General features: G+C 40.3%; 1 protein-coding gene across 3 annotated transcripts in view; it reads left to right on the plus strand.

Moving 5' to 3' along the window:
- COLGALT2 (collagen beta(1-O)galactosyltransferase 2) overlaps positions 1-27643 on the plus strand; it is a 137260-nt gene that overhangs the window by 87605 nt on the left and 22012 nt on the right. For all 3 annotated transcript variants that reach the window (XM_061185634.1, XM_061185633.1, XM_061185635.1), the window contains exons 7-10: positions 11819-11895; positions 15369-15475; positions 24859-24991; positions 26108-26235. In XM_061185634.1, coding sequence (XP_061041617.1) covers positions 11819-11895; positions 15369-15475; positions 24859-24991; positions 26108-26235 — 445 coding nt within the window. The remainder of the gene's footprint in view (positions 1-11818; positions 11896-15368; positions 15476-24858; positions 24992-26107; positions 26236-27643) is intronic.

Below are 27643 nucleotides of genomic sequence, written 5' to 3' on the forward strand. Positions count from 1 at the left end.
GTAGAAAAAAGATAATTTAAGATCCTTGAGAAAACAAATTCTAGATAGAACAGGGATGCTGTCGCAGATGGGAAGGCAGAATGTGTAGGCAGAGATGCAGCTGGGTTTGTAGACTTGAGGTGGAAGGAAAAGGTAGGTCTAGTTTGGCTTTAAACATTTTCTCTATGACATATATAGTCCAGTCAACAGCTCAAGACAGATGTTGAAGATTCCAGGAGAGAGAACAAGACATAAAATAGACCTCTCAGGGAATGGGAAAATAAATTTACTAGGGAAGTGTAGTTGCATCATTTGGCAGTATCGAGTGCCAATTTGACATCTGTGGCTATAATTTTGAAGTGACTCAGTCAACGCAGTTGTGTGAATTTCTTTCATAGTGTTCTTCTTGGTGCTAAGAGGACAGTCAGGTTTAACTAGGATTGGGGTTTTACCAAGCAAGATCAATAAAGGGAATCAAGGGTCTTATAAGGGATGAACCATGAAGTCTAGGTTGGGTACTGATGAGAGTGAGAACAAGAAGGGTGTGATGGATGCAGACATGGTAGTGGGTCACTGAAAGAATGATTGTTGGTTCTAGATTGTTGGTTGTTGGATGGATCACCATATGGATGCTGAGGTTTCTAAGAACGATGGCAGGGACAGTGAAACTGTGAGCCGGAGGTTGGAGTCATCAGTGGCTGAGGGAACATGATTAGGAGGTACAGAGTGCTAAAGTATGCTTCAAAGAAGCCAGTTTTTGAAGGATGAAAGAGAAACAGTTTGGAGTGAGTTGGGGGACATGAGAAAAATCAGCGTTCACTCTGACAGCTGAAAGGGAGGCAGTGTCCTCAAAGGAAAGCCAAGTTTTAGTCAAAACAAAAAGGCAAAGAGACATTCAGAAAAAGTGAAGGGACTGAAAATATCGGGAGTTTATGAATTTCAGACTGGAGTTTCTGAGATCAGAGAAGAGTTTGGGCTGGGTGGAGATGGGGTATAACAACAATGGCTAACACTTTTTTTTTTTTAACATCTTTACTGGAGGATAATTGCTTTACAATGGTGTGTTAGTTTCTGCTATATAACAAAGTGAATCAGCTATACATATACATATATCCCAAATCTCCTCCCTCTTGCATCTCCCTCCCACCCTCCCTATCCCACCCCTCTAGGTGGTCACAAAGCACAGAGCTGATCTCCCTGTGCTATGCAGCTGCTTCTCACTAGCTATCTATTTTATATTTGGTAGTGCATATGTGCCCATGCCATTCTCTCACTTCATCCCAGCTTACCCTTCCCCCTCCCCGTGTCCTCAAGTCCATTCTGTACGTCTGCGTTTTTATTCCTGTCTGGCCCCTAGGTTCTTCAGAACCATTTTTTTTTTTTTAGATTCCATATATATGTGTTAGCATACGGTATTTGTTTTTCTCTTTCTGACTTACTTCACTCTGTATGACAGTCTCTAGGTCCATCCACCTCACTACAAATAACTCAATTTCATTTCTTTTTATGGCTGAGTAATATTCCATTGTATATATGTGCCACATCTTCTTTATCCATTCATCTGTTGATGGACACTTAGGTTGCTTCCATGTCCTGGCTATTGTAAATAGAGCTGCAATGAACATTATGGTACATGACTTTTTGAATTATTGTTTTCTAAGGGTATATGCCCAGTAGTGGGATTGCTGGGTCATGTGGTAGTTCTATTTTTAGTTTTTTAAGGAACCTCCATATTGTTCTCCTTAGTGGCTGTATCAATTTACATTCCCACCAACAGTGCAAGAGGGTTCCCTTTTCTCCACACCCTCTCCAGAATTTATTGTTTGTAGATTTTTTGATGATGGCCATTCAGACCAGTGTGAGGTGATACCTCATTGTAGTTTTGATTTGCATTTCTCTAATGATTAATGATGTTGAGCATCCTTTCATGTGTTTGTTGGCAATCTGTATATCTTCTTTGGAGAAATGTCTATTCAGGTCTTCTGCCCATTTTTGGATTGGGTTGTTTGTTTTTTAATATTGAGCTGCATGAGCTGCTTGTATATTTTGGAGATTAATCCTTTGTCAGTTGCTTCATTTGCAAATATATTCTCCCATTCTGAGGGTTGTCTTTTCATCTTGTTTATGGGTTCCTTTGCTGTGCAAAAGCTTTTAAGTTTCATTAGGTCCCATTTGTTTATTTTTGGTTTTATTTCCATTTCTCTAGGAGGTGGGTCAAAAAGGATCTTGCTGTGATTTATGTCATAGAGTGTTTTGCCTATGTTTTCCTCTAAGAGTTTGATAGTGTCTGGCCTTACATTAGGTCTTTAATCCATTTTGAGGTTTTTCTGTGTGTATGGTGTCAGGGAGTGTTCTAATTTCATTCTTTTACATGTACCTGTCCAGTTTTCCCAGCACCACTTCTGTCTTTTCTCCATTGTATATTCTTGCCTCCTTTATCAAAGATGAGGTGACCATATGTGCGTGGGTTTATCTCTGGGCTTTCTATCCTGTTCCATTGATCTATATTTCTGTTTTTGGGCCAGTACCATACTGTCTTGATTACTGTAGCTTTGTAGTATACTCTGAAGTCAGGGAGCCTGATTCCTCCAGCTCCGTTTTTGTTTCTCAAGATTGCTTTGGCTATTTAGGGTCTTTTGTGTTTCCATACAAATTGTGAAATTTTTTGTTCTAGTCTGTGAAAAATGCCATTGGTAGTTTGATAAGGATTGCATTGAATCTGTAGATTGCTTTGGGTAGTAGAGTCATTTTCACAATGTCGATTCTTCCAATCCAGTAACATGGTATATCTCTCCATCTGTTTGTATCTTCTTTAATTTCTTTCATCAGTGTCTTATAGTTTTCTGCATACAGGTCTTTTGTCTCCTTAGGTAGGTTTATTCCTAGGTATTTTATTCTTTTTGTTGCAGTGGTAAATGGGAGTGTTTCCTTCATTTCTCTTTCAGATTTTTCATCATTAGTATACAGGAATGCAAGAGATTTCTGTGCATTAATTTTGTATCCTGCTACTTTACCAAATTCATTGATTAGCTCTAGTAGTTTACTGGTAGCATCTTTAGGATTCTGTATGTATAGCATAATGTCATCTGCAAACAGTGACAGTTTTACCTCTTTTCCGATTTGGATTCCTTTTATTTCTTTTTGCTGTGGCTAAAACTTCCAAAACTATGTTGAATAATAGTGGTGAGAGTGCACAACCTTGTCTTGTTCCTGATCTTAGTGGAAATGGTTTCAGTTTTTCACCATTGAGAACGATGTTTGCTGTGGGTTTGTCACATAGGGCCTTTATTATGTTGAAGTAAGTTCCCTCTATGCCTACTTTCTGGAGGGTTTTTATCAGAAATGGATGTTGAATTTTGTCAAAAGCTTTTTCTGCATCTATTGAGATGATCATATGGTTTTTCTCCTTCAATTTGTTAATAGGGTTTATCACATTGATTGATTTGAGTATATTGAAGAATCCTTGCATTCCTGGGAGAAACCCCACTTGATCATGGTGTATGATCCTTTTAATGTGCTGTTGGTTTCTGTTTGCTAGTATTTTGTTGAGGATTTTTGCATCTATGTTCATCAGTGATATTGGCCTGTAGTTTTCTTTCTTTGTCTGGTTTTGGTATCAGGGTGATGGTGGCTTCATACAATGAGTTTGGGAGTGTTCCTCCCTCTGCTATATTTTGGAAGAGTTTGAGAAGGTTAGGTGTTAGCTCTTCTCTAAATGTTTGATAGAATTCGCCTGTGAAGCCATGTGGTCCTGGGCTTTTGTTTGTTGGAAGATTTTTAATCACAGTATGAATTTCAGTGCTTGTGATTGGTCTGTTTATATTTTCTGTTTCTTCTTGGTTCAGTCTCAGAAGGTTGTGCTTTTCTAAGAATTTGTCCATTTTTCCAGGTTGTCCATTTTATTGGCATAGTGTTGCCTATATTAATCTCTTATGATCCTTTGTATTTCCGCAGTGTCAGTTGTTACTTCTCCTTTTTCATTTCTAATTCTATTGATTTGTTGAATCAAAATCTTCTCCCCTGTTTTCTTGATGAGTCTGGCTGATGGTTTATCAATTTTGTTTATCTTCTCAAAGAACTAGCTTTTAGTTTTATTGATCTTTGCTATTGTTTCCTTCATTTCCTTTTCATTTATTTCTGATCTGATCTTTATGATTTCTTTCCTTCTGCTAATTTTGGGGTTTTTTTGTTCTTCTTTCTCTAATTGCTTTAGGTGTAAGGTTAGGTTGTTTATTTGAGATGTTTCTTGTTTCTTGAGGTAGGATTGTATTGCTATAAAGTTCCCTCTCAGAACTGCTTTAGATGCATCCCATAGGTTTTGGGTCATCGTGTTTTCATTGTCATTTGTTTCTAGGTATTTTTTTGATTTCCTCTTTGATTTCTTCAGTGATCTCTTGGTTATTTAGTAGTGTATTGTTTAGCCTCCCTGTGTTTGTATTTTTAACAGACTTTTTCGTGTAATTGATATCTAGTCTCATAGTGTTGTGGTCGGACAAGATATTTGATACGATTTCAATTTTCTTAAATTTACCAAAGCTTGATTTGTGACCCAAGATGTGATCTATCCTGGAGAAGGTTCCATGAGCACTTGAGAAGAAAGTGTATTCTGTTGTTTTTCGATGGAATGTCCTATAAATATCAATTAAGTTCATCTTGTTTAATGTATCATTTAAAGCTTGTGTTTCCTTATTTATTTTCATTTTGGATGATCTGTCCATTGGTGAAAGTGGGGTTAAAGTCCCCTACTATGATTGTGTTACTGTCGATTTCCCCTTTTATGGTTGTTAGCATTTGCGTTATGTATTGAGGTGCTCCTATGTTGGGTGCATAAATATTTACAATTGTTATATCCTCTTGGATTGATCCCTTGATCATAATGTAGTGTCCCTCTTTGTCTCTTGTAATAGTCTTTATTTTAAAGTCTATTTTGTCTGATATGAGAATTGCTACTCCAGCTTTCTTTTGATTTCCACTTACATGGAGTATCTTTTTCCATCCCCTCACTTTCAGTCTGTATGTGTCCCTAGGTCTGAAGTGGGTCTCTTGTAGACAGCATATATACGGGTCTTGTTTTTGTATCCATTCAGCCAGTCTATGTCTTTTGGATGGAGCATTTAATCCATTTACAGTTAAGGTAGTTATTGATATGTATGTTTCTATTACCATTTTCTTAATTGTTTTAGGTTTGTTATTGTAGGTCTTCTCGTTCTCTTGTGTTTCCTGCCTAGAGAAGTTCCTTTAGCATTTGTTGTAAAGCTGGTTTGGTGGTGCTGAATTCTCTCAGCTTTTGCTTGTCTGTAAAGATTTTAATTTCTCTGTCGAATCTGAATGAGATACTTGCTGTGTAGAGTAATCTTGGTTGTAGGTTTTTCCCTTTCATCACTTTAAATATGTCCTGCCCCTCCCTTCTGGCTTGCAGAGTTTCTGCTGAAAGATCAACTGTTAACCTTTTGGGGATTCCCTTGTATGTTATTTGTTGTTTTTCCCTTGCTGCTTTTAATATTTTGTCTTTGTATTTAATTTTTGATAGTTTGATTAATATGTGTCTTGGCATGTTTCTCCTTGGATTTATCCTCTATGGGACTCTCTGTGCTTCCTGGACTTGACTATTTACTTTCCCATATTAGGGAAGTTTTCAACTATAATCTCTTCAAATATTTTATCAGTCCCTTTCTTTTTCTCTTCTTCTTCTGGGACCCCTGTAAATCGAATGTTGGTGTGTTTAATGTTGTCCCAGAGGTCTCTGAGACTGTCCTCAATTCTTATCATTCTTTTTCCTTTATTCTGCTCTGCGGTAGTTATTTCCACTATTTTATCTTCCAGGTCCCTTATCCGTTCTTCTGCCTCAGTTATTCTGCTATTGATACCTTCTAGAGAATTTTTAATTTCATTTATTGTGTTGTTCATCATTGTTTGTTTGCTCTTTAGTTCCTCTAGGTCCTTATTAAACGTTTCTTGTATTTTCTCCATTCTATTTCCAAGATTTTGGATCACCTTTACTATCATTACTCTGAATTCTTTTTCATGTAGACTGCCTATATCCTCTTCATTTGTTTGGTCTGGTGGGTTTTTACCTTGCTCCTTCATCTGCTGTGTATTTCTCTGTCTTCTCATTTTGTTTAACTTACTGTGTTTGGGGTCTCCTTTTTGCAGGCTGAAGGTTCATAGTTCCCGTTGTTTTTGGTGTCTGTCCCCAGCGGTAAGGTTTGTTCAGTGGGTTGTGTTGGCTTCCTGATGGAGGGGACTGGTGCCTGTGTTCTCATGGATGAGGCTGGATCTTGTCTTTCTGGTGGGCAGTACCACGTCCAGTGGTGTGTTTTGGGGTGTCTGTGAACTTATTATGATTTTAGGCAGCCTGTCTGCTAATGGGTGGGGTTGTGTTCCTGTCTTGCTAGTTGTTTGGCATAGGGTTTCCAACACTGTAGCTTGCTGGTCATTGAGTGGAGCTGGGTCTTAGCATTTAGATGGAGATCTCTGGGAGAGCTCTCTCTGATTGATATTATGTGGGGCCGGTAGGTCCCTGATGGACCAATGTCCTGAACTCGGCTCTCCCACCTAAGAGGCTCAGGCCTGACACCCAGCCAGAGCACCAAGACTCTGTCAGCCACTCGGCTCAGAAGAAAAGGGAGAAAAAAAAAGAAAGAAAGAAAGAAGAAAAAAATAAAATAAAATAAAGTTATTACAATAAAAAATAAAAATAAATATTATTAAAAATTAAAAAGTAAAAAAGTAATAAAAAGAAAAGAAAGATGGAAAGAAGAGAGCAACCAAACCAAAAAACAAATCCACCAATGATAACAAGCACTAAAAATTATACTAAAAAAAAACCAAACCAGACAGACAGAACGCTAGGACAAATGGTAAAAGCAAAGCTATACAGACAAAATCACACAAAGAAGCATACACATACACACTCACAAAAAGAGAAAAAGGAAAAAAAAAATTAAAAAAGGAAGAGAGCAACCAAATCAATAAACAAATCTACCAATGATAATAAGCTCTAAATACTAAACTAAGATAAACATAAAACCAGAAACAAATTAGATGCAGAAAGCAAACCCCAAGTCTACAGTTGCTCCCAAAGTCCACCGCCTCAATTTTGGGATGATTCGTTGTCTATTCAGGTATTCCAGCGATGCAGGGTACATCAAGTTGATTGTGGAGATTTAATCTGCTGCTTCTGAGGCTGCACTGAGAAATTTCTCTTCTTTGTTCGCACAGCTCCTGGGGTTCAGCTTTGGATCTGGCCCTGCCTCTGCATGTAGGTCGCCTGAGGGCATCTGTTCTTCGCTCAGAAAGAATGGGGTTAAAGTAGCAGCTGATTAGGGGGCTCTGGCTCACTCAGGCCAGGGGGAGGGAGGGGTACGGAATGTGGGGCAAGCCTGCGGCGGCAGAGACCAGCATGATGTTGCAACAGCCTGTGGCACGCCATGTATTCTCCCAGGGAAGTTGTCCCTGGATCACGGGACCCTGGCAGTGGCGGGCTGCACAGGCTCCTGGGAGGGGAGGTGTGGATAGTGACCTGTGCTTGCACACAGGCCTCTTGGTGGCTGCAGCAGCAGCCTTAGCATTTCATGACCATCTCTGGGGTCCGCGCTGATAGCTGTGGCTCGCGCCCATCTCTGGAGCTTGTGTAGGCGGTGTTCTGAATCCCCTCTCCTCATGCACCCCGAAACAATGGTCTCTTTCCTCTTAGGCAGTTCCATACTTTTCCCCAGACTCCCTCCCGGCTAGCCGTGGTGCACTAACCCCTTCAGGCTGTGTTCATGCCGCCAACCCCAGTCCTCTCCCTGCGATCCGACCGAAGCCCGAGCCTCAGCTCCCAGCCCCCGCCCATCCCGGCGGGTGAGCAGACAAGCCTCTCAGGCTGGTGAGTGCTAGTCGGCACTGATCCTCTGTGTGGGAATCTCTCCGCTTTGCCCTCTGCACCCCTGTGGCTGCGCTCTCCTCCGTGGCTCCGAAGCTTCCCCCCCGCCACACCCCGTCTCCGCCAGTGAAGAGGCTTCCTAGTGCATGGAAACTGTTCCTCCTTCACAGCTCCCTCCTAGAGGTGCAGGTCCTGTCCCTATTCTTTTGTCTCTGTTTTTCCTTTTTTCATTTGCCTTACCCAGGTATGTGGGGAGTTTCTTGCCTTTTGGGAAATCCGAGGTCTTCTGCCAGCGTTCAGTAGGTGTTCTCTAGGAGTTGTTTCATATGTAGATGTAGTTTTCATGTATTTGTGGGGAGGAAGGTGATCTCCACGTCTTACTCCTCTGCCATCTTGAAGGTCCTCCTGTCTGAAATGATTCTTTTATGTTTATTTACCTATGTTTACATCTTCAGGACCCGTGTAATATTTCTGGTATATAGTACATGGTCAGTGTACAAAATTGGGGAAATTGGAGCCAAGGCACTTCCACTTCCCTCCAGGTGAGGAAAAAAGATCTCTCCAAGTTCCGGCTGAGGCTCCTATGGCGGCTGGCGCGGCAGCACTGGCTAACACTTTTAAAAGCACTCTTCATATACTTGCTCATTTAGTACATTAGGAGCTGTATGGAAAATTGGGAGATGAATGACAGGAGGCTAGATCTTGTAAAGGTGATAGTAGTAAATGGGTTGTGAGGCATGAGGAGATTGGTTATGCAAATCAGAGCATGAGGCGATGGGAAGTCTTAGGGACCTCTTCTCAGTAATGACATTTTGAGGCAACAGAATGTCATGTAAAGTTTATTAGTAATATTGGATCTGAAGTCAGAAGATCTAAAACTGAGTTCCAGCTCTGGCAGTCACTCACTATTTGACCTTGGCAAGACTACATCTGGGTTGGTCTCAATTTCTATATCTATAAAAACAAACAATACCACCACCCCCCAAAAAAATAAAAGTGAAGATAAAGTGACATGGTGATTATGAAATCAGTTAACAAATTGTAAAACACTTAAGTGCCAAGTGTGACTGTTATGGTCAAGAATAGAGCTGTGCCTAAGGAAGAAGATTATTTTGGCAACAGTGTGCATAATCAGTTATAATGAGGCAAGACGAAGAGCATGCAAGCGTTTGAAAAATATTAAAATGGCCCAAGCATGTGAGTGAGGGATAACCTGAGCTAGGGTGGTACCTGCAACCATGGAAGAAGTCCAGGAGAAACTATAGACAAGTGTTAGGATTCGCTCCAAGCACAATCTCTCAAATATATTTCTGGGCATGACTGGGCTGGTACATTGTACACTGGATGGTGTGTGCTCCAGTGTAGACCACAGAAAGAGCAACAAAGGAGAGAGGACTTACCTAACTGAGCTACTGTGAACCCAGCCCAGTTGCCCAAGGCCAACTTGATGCTAATGGCTACCAAGGTCTAGCTTTGGGGGCAGAGGAGAGTGGCGGTTAAGGGTTCAGGTGCAGGAGTCAGACCTAGGTTCAAATACCAGCTTTATGAGCTCTGTGATCTTGGGCATGTTATTTAAGTCTTTGTTTCCTTATCTGTAAAAATAGGGATACTCAGACCTATCCTGTGGTACATGTTATGAAGATTAAATAAATGTAATTACATATATCAAGAGTGTAGCCCAGAGTGCAGTGAGTAGTAAGATCTCTATACCAATAGTTATTATTATTCCTAGATCTTGAAACTATCCTGGAGCCAATGAAGCGCATCCCAATTGGTGGTACAGTGAGGGACATGTATGGAGAGGGATTCAAAGAGGAACTGAATTAATTATGAATGATAGAGTCAGAAATGATCCCAGACAAAAGCTGGGATGTACCTAATCTTCAAGTCTGATGTCAGCAAAGATGCATCCCTTCTCCCCACATAGTAAGCTTCTTAAGTCTAATTAATATCATCTCCTGTTTTTCCCTATGGCTTAGCTCTACCTTCAGCGACAAAACCCAGGCCTGTGTCTCATATTTCTGCTCAACGGTGGTTTTCAGGACCAGCCACTTGTAGCTTTTGGGGGGATACTTGTCCTGTGAACACAATGACTACCCATGTTTGATGGAAGCAAAGTGGCTAAAAGCAGACTCTTTGGCTGAACCGTTAAAGCCAGGCAGCCCATGTGAGTGCCAAACAGAGACCAACAGGGTGGAAAGGATAACCCAAAATATACCCCCCTTCCCAAGTCTAAGGCCTGATGAGAGAGGGCCAGACAGCTCTTCAAACAACATGAACAGGAAGGAGTTGGTATGTTAAGATTTTTTCTCGTAAAAACCTAACGCTGTACATGGTGACCCCACAATCACCATTTGTTGATTTTAAAAGAAATTAATGGAGTGGGGTGGAGCAGGGAGGACCAAAATATTCTGGGCTGCTGAGGGAAACAGAAACACACACGCTGTGTACTCATAGAAATGTGACGGTTAGGGTCAGGATTGAAATAATAAGACCAACTCTTGTGTTTGGCTTAGGAAACCTGTTTCACTACTTTCTACGGTTTCACATCATTTGATCATAAGTGAAACTGGATGTCGTGGTTTCTCTTTAATATACCAGTGGAGGGTAAGTTAAACAAATAATACCCTTTGGACAGGATCTCAATCAGGACAGGTGATGTTATGCTGGAATATCAAAGAATGCTGAAATCTCGTTGGCTTCATACAACAATGGCTCGTTTCTTGTTATGCATAGTCTACAGTGGTCCTCGTATCTTTCCTGGGCAGCTGTCCTCCACATGTTGGCACATCATTCTAGGCTGCTTCAAATTTTTGGCTTCTCCATATGAACATAGGCTGCTAAGATCATTGAGGTGGGGCTGGGGCAGGGGTGGGAGGAGGGTTTGGAGAGTTGAGTGGCAGCAACTCATGTGGCCATGACTAACCTGAAGGTGGAAAAGCCCCTCTCATATGCCTGAAATAGAGGGGAATGGATACTGGTGAACAGTAGCAATGCCCATCAACTATAGTTCTTCAAACAACCCAGTTACCAGCTCTCACTTAACATTTTCCTTGTATTATGTCTTCAAGGAAAACCAAGTGAGTACTTTGAGTTTGTGAAATACTAAAAATTTTCAAGACCTTCTCAGGTTCTTTAATCAATATTACTTCCAACCTTTAAAATATATAGTTTATAAAGAAAGCTTTTTTAGAGTATGAAATAAATAAAACTTACATTACTTGAGATGCAACACCCCTCCCATCTGGAAACTTCCTTGTTAGCCCTGTACCAAGTTCTGGGATGTGGGCTGGGCCTTGGAGGTGAGTTTGCATTAAAATAAAGGACCTTTTGAGTACCTGTAGCTAAACCTGCCTGGATGGGATTTTAAAATAAAATAGTCCTAGAGTTTTATGATCTTAAACATATAGAAAAAAAGTATTCTTTAGAAAAAAGTCCAGCCTATTTCTGAGCTCTTTCATCATGGGCCACTGTGAGTAGTAGCTAGGAGTTACTGAGCATTTACTGTGTTAATTTACTGTGGCTAGTGCTTTGCATGTAGGTCTCATTTAAATTTTATAACACTCTAAGAGATACACTTTTATTATCCTGATTTTACACACAAAGAAACAGGCTTAGAGAGGTCACCTATCTGCTCCAGACCTTCACAGACCAAAGTTTGGACCCAGGTCATCTGACTTTAGAGCCCTCACCCTAAATCATTACCCTAGACTACCTTTCAAATGCTCTTAAAATAGGTCTTGAGGGAAATGGAGCAAATACTGCAGTCTGCATATAAACAGGTGCTCTCAAAACCAGTGCTGTGACCATCTGGGGTTCTTATATAGCCACTCAGTCCTAGAAAACTGCTGAGCAGTTATCCCCTGCCCTGAACATGCAGGCTGTGTTTCTAGAGGTCAGGCCTGTGGTTGGAATGCTGTTCTCTGAGCCTCTCACTAACAAAGCACTCTGTGTGTTTCTCGTGTCTTCCAGTTGACCATCCTCCAATGGAACCTTCCCAGTTCATCTCAGTTGTCCCTAAATATCCAGACAAGATGGGATTCGATGAGGTAGGAAAGGTGTCTGTGTGTGTGTGCACGTGCACCTGTGCATATGTGTACATCATGCTTATTATATGTTTGTATCAGAACACAAGCCTGATCACACGTCTGGGAGCCAGCCAGACCAGCTTGGCTGCTGAAAAGAAACCAAGGTCTTGGAAAAGGTTCTCAGTTTTTGTTGTGCCTCAGTTCACTTATCTTAAAAAAGGAGCATCATGGTAAAAGTAAATTAATGATTGAGTCAGAAAGGCGTTACCATTTAGTCATGAAAGTGATATTTTCTAGGAGCAGATATTGCCATATTTTATCAAGATTCAAGGGTAAGGTAAAGAAGATATCTATTTTAGGTATTGGAGGACTTTAACTTTATTCTGAGTAAGTGGAAACCATTCTGGAACAGTCTTTGCTTTATTTCCTCTCTGCTGTTTTTCCATGGGAAAAGATTGGAGGGCAGAGTTTAGAGGACAAAGAAAAAGTGAAAAAAGAAACCTATTCTAAAATTCTCCCTTTCGGCAGGCAAGAACTTCATAATAGTGCTCTGAGAGTCATATTTATTATTAAGTTTCAATTGTATAAAGAATGAAGCAGAAATATAAACAGACGGCTGTCTTAGTAATATGCACAGCAGATAGTTGGTGGGACCAGAATTGTGACTCCAAGTCACTGAATCCTTCATGGGTCCCTCATGTCACATAACTGCTGGTCAGTGTTCAGGAGCTTGGTGGTCTAGAAGCTAGGACAGTGCCTCAGGAATCCACAAACTGAGATAGAACTTTTCTGTGAATTTTGGATATGTTATAAGCCAGGCTTTGTGCTGCATGCTCATTGCCACTGATTAATTGAAAGAAAATGCCTTGTTTATCCCCCTGTACTATGTCATACAGGTCCCCAAAGTACAGCCATCTTAAATTGCTGCTGGAACTGGAAATTGGGATTTATTCTATAAAATTTATTTGCAGGCAGACTTCAGGAATGGAAAGGAGTATTTCATGAATATTAAGTGGAAAGGAATTAGCAGCTATTATGCTATTTCCACAGAGGGCAGGATGACACAAGATGATTTTAAGTGTGGTAGAGAAGAATTAGACTAAAGTGTACATAGTTTTATAAACAATCAGGGCTGCAGAAAAGTTGGACCACCCCAGGCACTGAACCCACTTCCACATATTACTACAGCTTTCCTTCCCTGCAGCTCTCACCAGCTCTCAGGTCTCCAGGTAAAAGAACACAAGGGTCTTTACATATATTCATTTTTCCCTTTATAAACACATTCCAATGAGGATCAAATCAGAGCAGATAGAATGGGACAAAAGCAGGATCTTCAGCTCTGGTCTTCCATTTGGAAGGACTGGGTCACTCTTAGAAGCCTTCTGGAAAAGGCCAACTCTGTAAAGGATGAAGATACGGGGACTCTACTCTCCTGAACCCTGGTAGTCATCTCTCTGTTTGGAACAGAGATAGGATAGTGGAAAAAGGGATTTTCAGGGGCCTTTTCAACCTTCCCAGTACTCTGTGACCTTGTTGGTGGTGTCTGGGCTGCATTCGGCTTTGTGGCTTTTTGTTTGTTTACTATTCACTAAGTATGAGCAAGCCGTCTGTGTTTTTCCTTCATGGCTGCAATTTTTATTGCACTTGTCCTGGCAGGAACCGGGATGGGATCGTTATTTACTAAAGTCTTCCCAGACTAGAGGTCTTGGATCTGAGGGGACTTTTTGTTGTATTTCTGTTAATTTTTTGTTTTCTGTTTTGTTTTGCTCTCCTGGAGTGACCTCAGGTAGCTCCATGTGAACACATGAGGAAATGCCCATTCCTTTCCATAGCCTTAAAATTGGGAGATGGAACATGGCCCATCACAGTATGATTCTAAACAGGAAGAAAATGAAATATAAATGAACATGACTCATTAAGTTTTAAAATCCCAGGTAACAAGGCAAATACAGTCGCCACAGAAATTGTTTTTTAAAAACTAATTGCCCAGTTAGATAAACAACGGAGGTAATGAAATCATGACGTACCTAATCCATTTTGCTCTGATTCAGATGGATGATTTCTTCAAAGAGGACATCTTGCTCCCCCATCAGTTCTTTGCCCAGAGCTGTATAAATGGATAGAAGTGAGAATATTTTATAAGGAAGAGTTGAAATTTTAGTTAATTTAGCTTTTGATCCAGTAAAACATATAACATCTCAATGATTACATTCAGAACGGCTGTGTGAACCACAGCTTAACCCCCAGTAAAGTCTGAACTCCAGCCTGCTTATAAGACATAGTTTCTTCCTTATTCTAGAAAGCATAAAGCAAACTTTATCATAAACCACATATCATAGACATTTTAATCTGTACTGGTCTTGAGAGGTGAGGTTGTTCAACTCCCTCTTTTTACAAACAAGGGAACTGGACCCTGGAACATTAAACGTCTTCCTCAAAGTCATCTAGATGGGTCGTTAGGGTGAAGCCAGTGTCATCCAGCTTATTCGTGGAGGGTTCTCCTTTCCCATGCTATTCAGTATTTCTTACTGGTAGCTGAAGTCTCCCTCTCTTGCAGGACTAGTTTAATGTACAAAGTGAGTTTATTACTGCTTGTAGAAAAGAACCTTATTAAAGCACATAGATATCTGTAATAACATTCATGAGCCTTTGGGTACTTCTATGGCTCCTTAAATCTGGGAATAATCAGGCCAGCCTCATTATCTGTGTAACTCCCTGTAGTAGCCTCAGGATATGTGTGTGTTTAGTGCAGTCATTGGGAATTTAGGGGCTAAGGTGAGGGGCTGCAGGAAGACCCAGTCCTCATGCGGGACAATCTGAATGCACATTTTTGGGACTTCATGGACCAGTATGTGTCCTCTCTATAAGGTTTCCCTCAGATCCACGTGATGTGGAAATGATGCCTTTTCCCAAAGGGCTACCACCAAGTGCAGGACCCTTTCTCTCTCTACTTCTTTCAGAAAAATTCTAAGGGAGTTGAAAACTTCTGGTAAAGAAGCTACTCAAATTAAGACCTTGGTAATTCAATTTGGAACCTTTGGAAAGAAAAGGAATTTGTTAAGACTAGATTTTTCTTATTCTTTGAATGACTTTAAATTTTTCTACAGTGGATATAAATTATAAGAATAGCTAATATTTTGTACCCAGGTGACAGGACCAGTATTATCTCAGTTTTACAGATGATGAAACTGATGTATAGGAACTGGTCCAAGGCAAACACTTAGTAAACTTAGGTCTGCTGATAAATCTAACCATTTGCCAAACTTCTTCCTACCCCTTCATCTCATATGTTTTAGGTTTGATTTACCTTTGGCCTCCTGAAGAATAACTTTTTGACCTGATATGAAATATAAACAAATCTTCACCACAGTTTTCCCTGTCTTTTCCACTCCTTATTCCAAAACTTTGTTCATTACATTTACTTTACTTTTCAAATAGCCTAGAAAAAGAGTTGAATAATCTGTGTTTCTTTTCCTTTTTTCTTCCTGCATTAGATTTTCATGATAAACCTCAAGCGCAGAAAGGACAGGCGGGACCGGATGTTACGTACCCTGTACGAGCAGGAGATTGAGGTCAAGATTGTCGAGGCTGTGGATGGAAAGTGAGTTGGGTTTTTTCCTCGAGCTCTTGCAGATGTGGTTAGAGTGGGGATCCACCCTCTCTGACAGAGGTTTAGTCTTGGTGGGAGGAATCTGCACTCATTGCAAGATAGACACATCTTCACAATGCAGCCTACTTTGGGAAAACTTTATGACTCATAGTAGCTTATATATGTTAATTTCGCTGAGTAGAGCAGAAATCCACTCACCATCCAGTGCTCTCTGGTCTTCATTATGCTGAAGGTTTGCACTGGACGTGATTTTCCACTGTCCCTGGAGGTTCTTCCAGTGGCTGTGGTGGTTTCCAGCCCTGTAGTGCATTGGAAGGAATGCGATCAGAGTTGCATTCAGAGCCTGATTTAGAGCAAAGCGTCTAACCTTGGGTGACCTGAAGAAAGTAAATGGAAAAAATGCATAACATTCTGTGTCTCCTGTTGCATGAGATGCTTGCCACAGTCTGCCTGGGCTGATCACTTTTCCCAGGAACATGGCAGGAAAGTCACACAGGGTACCTGGTTAGATTCCTTCAAGGGTGTTTGTTATTGATGTTGTTGTTCTGTTTTGCTTTGCTTTGCTTTTTTATTTGACACTGTTATTTCAAGGCATAGATATTTGCAAAATCTGCAATTCCATGTTATATGTGAATTTGGAATATGAATGGCTCTAAGGAGTACGGCTAGAAGCTGTTGTGGAAGTTTTTATGACTCCTTTAGAGAATCTCATCAGTGTTTCTCAAAGTGTGGCCTGGACACCCATGTCAGAGTCCCTAGGGGCTGGTTAAGAGGGCAGCTTCCTGAGTCCCAGAGCCGCTGAATTATGATCTGTAGGGAATCTTCATTTAAGAAGTCTCAAGGTGATTCTTTGGTAAGGTTGCCACATAAAATACAGGATACCCAGTTAAATTTGTCTCAAACATTGCATGGGTCTTATTTATACTAAAAAATTACTGTTTATCCGAAATATAAATTTGACTGGACATTCTGTGTTTTACTTGCTAAATCTGGCAACCCTATTCTTGGATGCACTAGAGTTTGGGAACCACTGTTTCAAATACCTCTAATAGCCCCAATCTCCTTCATAGGCCACATGGACCAAGGAAAACTAGTTGAATTGTGAGAGTTCTTTATATACTCTGGATACAAGCCTCTTGTCAGATATATAATTTGCAAATATTTTCTCCCATTTTATGTCATCTTTTCACTTTCATGATGGTGTCCATTGAAACACAAAAGTTTTTAATTTGATGAAGTCCAGTTTATATTTTTGTTGTTGCTTGTGCTTTTGGTGTCGTATCTAAGAATCCGTTGCCAAATCCAAAGCCACAAAGACTTGGTTCTGTGTTTTCTTCTAAGAGTTTTATAGTTTTATCTTTTATGTGTATCTCTTACACATTAGATCTTTGATATATTTTGAGTTAGTTTTTTATATGGTGTGAGGTAGGGGTCCAATTCATTCTTCTGTACATGGTTATCTAGTTGTCCCTGCACCATTTGTTAAAAGACTATTCTTTCCTTTACTGAATTGTCTTGGCAACCTTGTCAAAAAATAATTAACTCTAAATATAAGGGTTTATTGCTGGATTCTCAGTTCTGTTCCATTGATGTGTACACCAGTCCCTATGCCTCACAGTAGCTTCTTATGTAAGGAAGTATGAGTCCTTCAACTTTGTTATTCTTTTTCAAGATTGTTTAGGCTATTCTAGGTCCCTTGGATTTCCATATGAATTTTAGCATTAGCTTGTCATTTTCCACACAAAAAAAGACAGTTTGGATTTTAATAGGAATTGCATTGAAGCTGTAGATCAATTGAGGGGAGAATTTCTATCTCAACAATATGAAGTCTTCTGATTCATGATCATGGGATATCTTTCCATTTATTTAGAGCTTTAATTCTTTGATGTTTCATAGTTTTTAGTGTGCAAGTCTTGCATTAATTTTGTTAAATTTATTCTTAAGTATTTTACTCTTTTTGATGCTATGGTAAGTGGAATTGTTTCCTTAATTTCATTTTTAGATTGCAAATTGCTAAGTGCATAGAAATACAGTTGATTTTTGTATATTGATCTTATATCCTACAACCTTGCTGAACTCATTTATTAGTTCTAATAGTGTGTTTGTGTGTGTGTGTGTGTGTGTGTGTGTGTGTATATGGTCAGGCCATTCAAGATGGCTCTTCTCTTGCTCTTTGTACATCTGCTTTACCAGTCTCTGCTTCACTCACATGACTATCCAATCCCCTTAATTATAGGGCTTAATCAGTAACTGCCTGCATGTTTGCCCCTGCCCCAGCTGCTGGTTTCCCTGGTAACTGATGAGAAAGCGTGATGTTAATTCCCCCCTATAAATGGTAACCTCCTTCTCCCTGGAGTAGTGGAGATTTCTGTGGTGTCTTACCTGTTGTCTGCCGTACACAGTGGAGTGACGTTCCAGGACTGTTGGCTTCAGACTTGTAAGATCCCCCTGTCCAGTAAACCACTGATGTCTCTGTGGCTGTGTCTGGGCTCTTTCTTCGGTCTCGAGGCTGAATAATTATAAAGCTTGCAGACCTACGGGGTGTAGTTAAACAATTGTCGAGCTAGCCAGGAGGCTGAGGAAACTCCTGTGAGCACCAAAATGTTGGGAACTAAGGACAGGTAATGAAAAGTTGTGGGGGTAATCCTGAGGTGACTTTCCACTAGCACATGGGGCCCTGTGGCTGCTGTACTTGATGAATGGGGGCTGTCAAGAGAGCCTGGATGGTCAAATTGGGACCCCAAGGTGTGGTATCCTACCAAGAGTGATGAAGGAGAGGAAGAAGATTGGGACGAGGTCAGAGGTCCCTTGTCCCACAAGATACAGATGGAGAGCAGCTCCTTTCCCCAGACTGGAGGCAACTGACCACCATGAGAGATGTCTTTCTCTTCCACTATATTGATGATGTCCTGTTAACCTCAGAGTCTCTGACCAGTTTAGAAGCATCAGCCCCATGCTCATGGCTCATCTGACTGCACAGGGATGGCTAGTGAATACAAACGCTTTGTTTAGTCTACAACGTGTTACAGCAGGTGGAAGACATTACAAAAGGCCTACCGGAGTCCTGGAGCAACACAAAAAACCACTCTGCAGGATCTAGAGCAGCCGTGCGTGACATACAGGAACCCCATGGACATCGATAGAGACCAAGGAACCCACTTTACCGGCCATGAAGTTGAGAAATGGGCCGATAAAAGTGGCATACACTGGCATTTCCACCTGCCCTACAACCCCACTGCTGCCAGGCTAATCGAAAGGATAAATGGACTATTTAAACAACAACTGAGATGGGAAACTTGCCCTCTCAAGTTTCCAGGAGGCTAATTCAAGCCCTACAAACTAAAACTGAACATCCCAGGAGCTATCATCCCAGTGCCTACGCCATGTTAACCCTGAGGCAACTAGTCAACACCATCCAAGTTCAGCTGTTGACCGCCAACGGACCATTGCCAACTATCGGTCGGGACAATAGCTCATTTTTGCCCTTCCACAGGATCTACCCTCAGGGGAACACATTATAAAATGGCCCTGGGACTGGCAGATAAGTCCCCGGTGGTTTGGATTTGCCGCCCTGTGGGCAGTAGGATTGGAAAGATTTCACCTAGCTTCTACCCGGCCTCACCTGAGACTACTAAGGTAATTAATCAGGACGCCCTACTGGAAAAAGGCACCATTATATTATTCTTGTGATCTGTTGTTATACCGTCTCTCTGTAATTCAGCAGCAGCTGGGCTGTGGGGACTGAGGGTGGACAGGCCGTATGGTACAGCAGGCCAGGCAAAAAACCACAGGCAGGGGTATGATCTCAGAATGCTGTTACTGCTTATAATTTGCTTAATGATCATGATCTCCCCTGTATTGTGCCTGTTGAAACATCACATTCCATCCCTAGCCTGAGTGCAGGGAATCTGTTTGAGGACTGGGCAAAAACAGTGGCCTTACTGCAAACTGAGTCTGATTACTGGGTCTGCAGTGAGGTGCCAGAGAAAGCTGACCTCGTTAATGTGACCATGTTGGGGACGACTGCAGAATGTCACCTTCTTCCTGTCCTGCAAGCCAAGCCCCTGGCTTACTCTTGGTACTCCTTAGCTGCTATTGTTTGTGTTGCATTTGTGGTGCTTGTTTGCAGTGCACCTCTACATACCTGAGCCCAGGGATATCTCAGAAGAGGGGCAGACCCAGACTGTAAGGGTCGTGCAGGGTACGTAGGGGTGGAGTGTATGGTCAGACCACTCCAGATGGCTGTTCTCTTGCTCTATGTATATTCTCTGCTTGACCAGTGCCTGCTTCACTCATGACTATCCAATCCTCTTAATTATAGGGCTTAATCAGTAACTTGCCCCCTGCCCCAGCCGCAGGTTTCCCTGGTAACTGATGAGCCCACCTGACGTCAATTCCCCCTATAAATGGTAGCCTCTTTCGTCTCCTAGGTAGTGAAGATTGCTGCTGTGTCCTACCTGTTGTCTGCCATACACGGTGGAGTGTTGCTCCAGGACGTTTTGTTTCAACTTGTAAGATCCCCTGTTCAATAAACCATTGGTGTTGCTGTCACTGTCTCTGGGCTCTTCCTTCTTTCTTGAGACCAGGCAATTACGAGGCTTGAAGGCCTTCAAGGTGCAGCCCAACAGTGTGTGTATTCCTTTGGATTTTCTCTATACAAGGCTATGTCATCTGCAAATGTAGATAGTGTTACTTCCTTTTTTCCAACCTGAATATTGTTTTATTTTGTTTACCCAATTAAATTACCTTGGCTAGATCCTCAAGTACAATGTTGGATAGAAGTGGTAAGAGTGGACAGCCTTGGCTTGTTCCTGATTATTAGGGAGAAGCATTCAGTCTTTCACCATTAAATACAATCTTAGCTGTGGAGTTTTCACAGATGGCCTTGATTGGGTTGTGTGTTTTTTATCATGGAGGGGTGTTGGTGTCTTAGTTTGGGCTGCTGTAACAAGTTACCGTAGACCAGGTGGCTCAGATAACATTTATTTCTCGAAATTCCAGAGGCTGGGAAGTCCCAGAGAAGGGTGCCAGCATGGCTGGATTACAGTGAGAGACCTCTTCCTGGTTTGTAGGTGCTATCCTCTTGTGCCTTCATACAGCAAAGAGAGGAGGGAAATCAAGCTCTGTGTCTCTTCTTATAAGGGCACTAATCTCATTTATGAGCATTGCACCCTCATGACCTAAGGCCCCACCTCCTAATAACATCAACATGTGAACTTGGGGGGAATATAAACATTTAATCCATATACAGTTGGATTTTTGTCAAGTTTTATGTCTATTGAGATGATCATGTGATTCTTGTCTGTTAATAATTAACAGACAAACATCACATGACTTTTTTTTCACATGTTAAACGAACCTTGCAATTCTGGGATAAATCCCACTTGTCATGATGTATAATGCCTTTTATGTGATGCTGGATTCTGTTTACTTGTATTTTCTTGAGGACTTTTTATATTAATAAGGGATATTGGTCTGTAGTCTTCTTGTTATGGCTTTTTCTGGTTTTGGTATCAGGATAATACTTCATAGAATGAGTTGGGAGGTGCTCCCTCATCTATTTTTGGTAAGAGTTTATGAAAGATTGGTGTTAATTCTTTAAATGTTTGGCAGAATTCTTTAGTGAAGCTATCTGGTCCTGGAGTGTGTTGTGGGACATTTTTTTTTACTAATTCAACCTCTTTACTTTGTTATAGGTATATTCAGAATTTCTATTTCTTGAGTCAGTTTGTATCTTTCTAGCAATGTGTCCATTTTATCCAGGTTATCTAATTTGTTGGTGTATAATTGTTCATAGTATTTTCTTATCCTCTTTACTTCCATAAGGTCAGTAGGGATTGCCCCCTCTTTCTTTCTTCATTTTAATAATTTGAGTTTACTCTCTTGTATTTGGCTAAAGGATTATCAATTTTGTTCTTTCCAAAGAACCAACTTTTGGTCTTGTTTTTCTTCTATTTTTCTATTCTCTATTTCATTTATTTCCACTTTAGTCTTTGTTTCCTTCCGTTTGCTTGCTTTGGGTTTACTTTGCTCTTTTTCTAGTTTCTTAAAATGGAAAAGCAGATTATTTGAGTTTTTTTTTTTTTTTTTAAACATAGGTGTTTGTAGCTGTAACTAGCCCTCTAAGTACTGCATTAGGTGCATCCTGTAAGCCTTGGTATACTGTGTTTTCATTTTCATTTGTCTCAAAATATTTTCTCATTTCCTCTGTGGTTTCTTTAAATCATTGGCTGTTAAGGAGTGTGTTGTTTAATTTCACATATTTGAATTTTCCAAGTTCCTATCAATTTTTAATTTCATCATGATTGTGGAACATACTTTGTATGATTTCAGTCATCGTTTTAAGTGTACTGAGGCTTTGTGGTCTGTGTAGTCTTTATGGTCTAACATATGGTCTTAGAGAATGTTACACGTACAGTTGAAGAATGTGTATTTTGCTGCTTCTGGGTAGAGTGTTCTATAAATGTTAGGTCTAATTGGTTCTGTTTCCTGGCTAGTTCTATACATTACTGAAAATGGGGTATTAAAGTCTCCCACTATTTTTGAATTTTCTGTTTCTCCTTTTAGTTATGTCAGTTTGTTTCATGTTTTTGGTCTATTGTAAGATGCATATGTATTTATAATTATGTCTTCCTGATGGATTGACTCTTACCATTATAAAATATTCTCCTTTGGTAATTTTGTCTAAATTTTTTTGTCAAATATTACAGCAGTATAGTTCCTCCAGCTCTCTTGTGGTTGCTGTTTACATGGTATATCTTTCTCTATCCTTTTACTTTAGACCTATTTGCCTTTGAATCTAAAGTCTGTCTCTTGTAGATAGCACATAGTTGGATCGTCTTTCTAAAAACTTATTCTGCTAAGCTCTGTCTTTGATTACAGGGTTTAATCCATTCACATTTAATGTGATTACTGATAAGGTAGGATTTACACCTGCTGTTTTCTATTTGTTTTCGATATATCTTATGTCTTATTTGTTCCTCTATGCCTCCATTCTTATGAGGCATAAGAATGTCCATTCTTTTATGTTTAAAAGATATTTTCTACTTTAACATTTTAATTCCTTTGTTTCTTTTCCTATATATATTTTTAGTTATTTTCTCAGTGATTGCCCTGAGGATGACAATTAACATCTTAATTTATAGCAATCTAGTTCATATTATTACCAACTTCCTGGAAGAAAACAGGGGGAAATAAACTCCTTGACACCGGCTTAGGTGATGATTTTTTGGATTTGACACCAAAAACAAAGGTGACAACAACAAAAAATTAAGCAAGTGGGACTGTATCAAACTAAAAAGCTTCTGCACAACAGAGGAAACCATCAAAATAAAGAGGCAGGCTACCAAATGGGAGAAAATATTTGCAAATCATATATCTGATAAGGGTTTAACTTTCAAAATATATAAAGAACTTGTACAACTCAACAGCCAAAAAAAAAATCTGATTTAAAAATGGGAAGAGGATCTGAATAGAGATTTTTCCAAAGAACACATACAGAAAACCAACAGGTATTGACACATGAAAAGTTGAGCAACATCACTCATCATCAGGGAAGTGCAAATCAAAACCACGAGATCTCCCCTCCTACTTATTGGACTGTCTGTTATCAAATAGACAAGAAATAACAAGTATTGGGAAAGATGTGGAGAAAAGGGAACCCTTGTTCACTGTTGGGAATAAATTGGTGCAGCCACTGTGGAAAACAGATGTTCTTCAAAAAAATAAACTACCACGTGATCCAGCAATTCCACTTCTGGGTATTTATCCAAAGGAAATTAAAAAACTAACTCAAAGATATATGCACCCCCATGTTCATTTCAGCAATATTTATAATAGCCAAGACATGGAAGTAACATAATGTTTGACAATGGGTGAATGGATAAAGAAAATATGTGTGTATATATACAATGGAATATTATTTGGCCATGAAAAAGAAGGAAGTCATGCCATTTGTGACATCATGGATGGACCTTGAGGGCATTATGCTAAGTGAAATAAGTCAGAGAAAGACAAATATGATATCACTTATATGTGGAATCTAAAAGCACACAAAACAAAACTCGTAGAGAACAGATTCGTTGCCACAGGTGGGATTGGGAGGTGGATGAAATAGGTGAAGGGGTAAAACGTATAAAATTTTTAATAAAATAAGTAATGGGATATAATATACAATGTGGTGACTACAGTTAATAATACTGTATGGCATACTTGAAAGTTGCTAAGAGAATAAATCTTAAGTTCTCATCACAAGAAAAATTTGTAGCTATGTGGTGATGAATGCTAACTATACTTATCATGGGATCATTTCACAAAATATACAAAATATTGAATCCTTACATTGTACACCTGAAACTAATGTTATACATCAACTATACCTCAATAAAAATATACCAACTTAACTTCAATACTATATAAAATCTTAGCTACTATATAGCTTCATTCCTTCCCCCCCCCTTTGTTCTGTTGTTACACAAATTATTTCTTTATACATAATGTTCTTTATACATTATTTGCTCTTATTGCTTTGTGCAGCTATAATTTAAATCAGATAAGGGGAAAAGTTATAAACAGAAGAACACTTATATTATTTGTATTTATTGATACCTGTGCAATTATATTTACTAGTGCTTTTCTTTCTTTATGTGGATTTGAGTTATTCTCTAGTTTCCTTTCATGTCAGCCTGAGGGATTCCCTTTAGCATTTCTTGTAGAGCAGATCTACTAGTGACACTGTTTTTGTTTATCTGGGAATATCTTAATTTTTCCATTTTTGAAGGCTTGCTTGACTAGATATAGAATTCTTGGTTGATGGTCTCTTTCAGTCAGCACTTGAATATATCAATCTTCTGCCTTCTGGCCTCCACGGTTTCTGATGAGAATCAGCTATTAATCTTACTGAGAATACTTTGTATGTAGTGAGTCACTTCTCTCTTGCTTACAAGATTCTCTCTGCATTTTTATCTTTAACCTTTTTTTAGGTCCAAAGGAAACATGTACACATGCACACAGTTTCTCTTCTGATTCCTTCCTGTCCTCATCCCTTCCAGTGTTTAATAGTATTTAAGCTTTCTATTAGCCACTCTCCTTCATTAGGAAAATACTTTTCGAAGTTGTCAATAGTGATAATACTTAAGAACTGTGTCGGGCATTACGAGGGGTATATAAAGTATAAGACCCTTTCTTGTCTTCACAAAGCTCATAATGCTACCACAACACATTAACCATGAGGAACTCCTAAGGAATAATGGGAAACATGAGGAGTCCTTCTCAGTGTGCAAAAAGGCTCTGGGGAATATGCAGAACTCTTCCTTCTGGCTTCTGTGGTGGGGGCCTCTCAACCTGTTAATTTTGGGGCATGTTCTCTCTTGCAGGGCACTCAACACAAGCCAGCTGAAGGCCCTGAATATTGAAATGCTGCCCGGATATCGAGATCCCTACTCCTCCAGGCCTCTAACTAGGGGTGAAATTGGCTGTTTCCTTAGCCACTACTCTGTCTGGAAAGAGGTAAATAATGCTTCATTTCAATGTGCAGTTCTTTAATGAGGAGGAAGGAGAGTGGGACCTTGTAGGTGAACTAGGGCCAGATATAAAGTGAACCCATAACTGTTCTGGGAGTGTGCTTGGAAGCTGTCATTGCCTTATGTCTCCCTCTGACACAAGGCCAGTGACAAACAAGGAAGGGTAGCCTTGGTGCCACTTGGGATGATGATAGGGGAAGACACCCACGTTCTGGGGACCACACTCCTAGTGATGCATCCTCATCCTTAGTAGGAATGCCTTGTGTTTATCTAGCATGTCATCATTTATTAAGTGACTCAGTATAAGAAATCACCCGGAAGTCATGTGAGATGGGTTAGGAGAGACGGGCCCATTTTACCCAAGAGAAAATAGTTATTTTGTTCAGGCAAGAAGGGGCAGAGCCAGGACTTGAACCCCTGTCTTACAGATCAAACATTGATAGGGGTGGTATTGAAGTGTGGGGTTCTTGGTTAAGGGTCAGTTCCCACAAGAAAAGAGAGTCCCCAAAGAAAGTCCTCTTGAAAGGGCCTTCTCCCTTTTAATGATCCAGTCTATGCCTATCTTTTTTATTCAAGAAACTTTGTTTTATAGATAAACTTTAAATTTTATAGGAAAAAATATGTAGATCATAAGATCCTGGCCAATGACATTTCACAAATTAAATAATACAGCCAGGTTAACCAGCACCTACATCAAGAAACTGGTTACCAGCACCCCAGAAGCACAGCCCTTCTCTGTATTTTTTCCTAGCCATCAGTTCCCCAAGGGGACCACTCTCCTGACTTCTAACAGCACAGAATAGTTTTGTCTACATTTATCCTTTTATTATGTGTACATACCATATGGTTCCATTCAATCTCTCAACATTACATTTGTGAGATTCACCTATAACTTTGCATTTAACTATAGATCATTTACACTCATTTCTGTAAATACACCACAGTTTATATATCCATTTTACTGTTGATGGACTTTTGCTTAGATTCCAGTTATGAGCTATTACATGTTGTGCTACTATACTTTTGACTTTTTGATACCTATTTTTTATTAGATAAATAAGTATCAACTTTTCATAGGGTATCTTCCCACTGACCTTTACAGGTAATTGACCGAGAGCTGGAGAAGACTCTTGTTATTGAGGATGATGTGCGTTTTGAACATCAGTTTAAGAAGAAGCTCATGAAGCTGATGGATGATATTGATCGAGTCCAGCTGGATTGGGAACTGATGTGAGTGACAAGATGACAAGCTGTTCAAAGAGTACTGAGAGGCTTTCAGTTCTTTCCAAGGGGCAGAGAGCCCCAGCTCGTAGGAGATGCAGCTCAAGCTTCCATTTACCTGGTTTTCTCTCCATAAATGTTCCCAGAAACAAGAAGTGAGTAGGGGATAACCATTGGATTTTGCATCTCTATGCTCTTCAGGGTGAGAAAGAAACTTTGGGAGATTCTTTGAGACCTGGAGTCTGCCTGCAGATCAGGGGCCTTCAGACTGAGTGTTCACCTGGGAACACAGCAGAAATCCACTCATGAACCAGTGTGGTACATGGAGGGAGTATGTAGAGGGAGGACGCATTCAAGGGCAAGGTTCCTGTGTCACACGTGAGTCTCAGCTCCCAGGAGAACAGATTTCCTCTGTAGCCTCTGATGGTGTGGGAGGTTTGGAAGGTCAGTGGGAGAGCTCCTGTTGGGGAGGGAAGCTGTGCAAACAGGGAGAACACTGAAGTCGGGCTTAGTGGAGGCTCAGAGGCTGTCTTAGAAAAACCAGGCTCATCAAGGGAGTACTGGCTCTGAACTGACAATTTAGTTAATGCTCGTTGCCTGCTACCTCTGGGAATTGAGCTCTCTCTTGCTCTCTCTTTTTCTTTTTATGCTAAGATGACACTTTTTACTTCTCTCCAATGAGGCAGAAAGTTCCCAAGCATTATGTTCACTTCCCAGCTGTGTGTCAAAGGCAGTTTCATCAAATCAGAGGCTGTTCCTTTGGAGCAGCTGCAGCAGACAAGCTGTCCCTGCTCCTCCATCCTCAGAGGGAAACTTAACTATGGGCCTGGGTGGAATACTTGTTCTCTTAGAAAATGTACCATTCTGAGCTCAAAAGAAACCCAGTAATGGCTCAAGTAACCTGTGGGAAATAGACCCAGGACTATGTAATAAAAAGACTGGCACCCTGTCATGTGATTAGATTCTGCACTGTCTCTTCAGATCATTGTTCCTAAAATCCTCCAGAAATCCCCGCACCTCAGCCTTTCTGAATCTATGGCTCTGCAGCCTGTGGTTAAGGCCCCACAGGCATGGAGCCCAAAAGCTATTTTGTGCTTACGTGACATGTGCAAAGGTGATTTTCACTTAAGCCTTGGAATCACAGAGGACTGGACTTGGGGAGTCTAAGGCTTAGAGGTGACATACATCCCAGTTCACTTCCAATTTGGTTGATTCATTTCTCAGGACAAAGTACCAACAGATTCAAGAAAGAAAAGTTATTGTCCTGGTAAGGATACAGGAAAAAAAGATGTTTCCTAAATTTCCTGGACTGATCAAGTCAAAATATTCCATTGAAATCTATTATGTAATCATAAAGAATTAGTGGTTTCAAATTTTTCACATCTCATTTTCTGAAATGAATAAAGCAAATGTTATT

Source organism: Eubalaena glacialis, chromosome 3, assembly GCF_028564815.1.
Source record: "Eubalaena glacialis isolate mEubGla1 chromosome 3, mEubGla1.1.hap2.+ XY, whole genome shotgun sequence".
NCBI lineage: Eukaryota > Metazoa > Chordata > Mammalia > Artiodactyla > Balaenidae > Eubalaena > Eubalaena glacialis.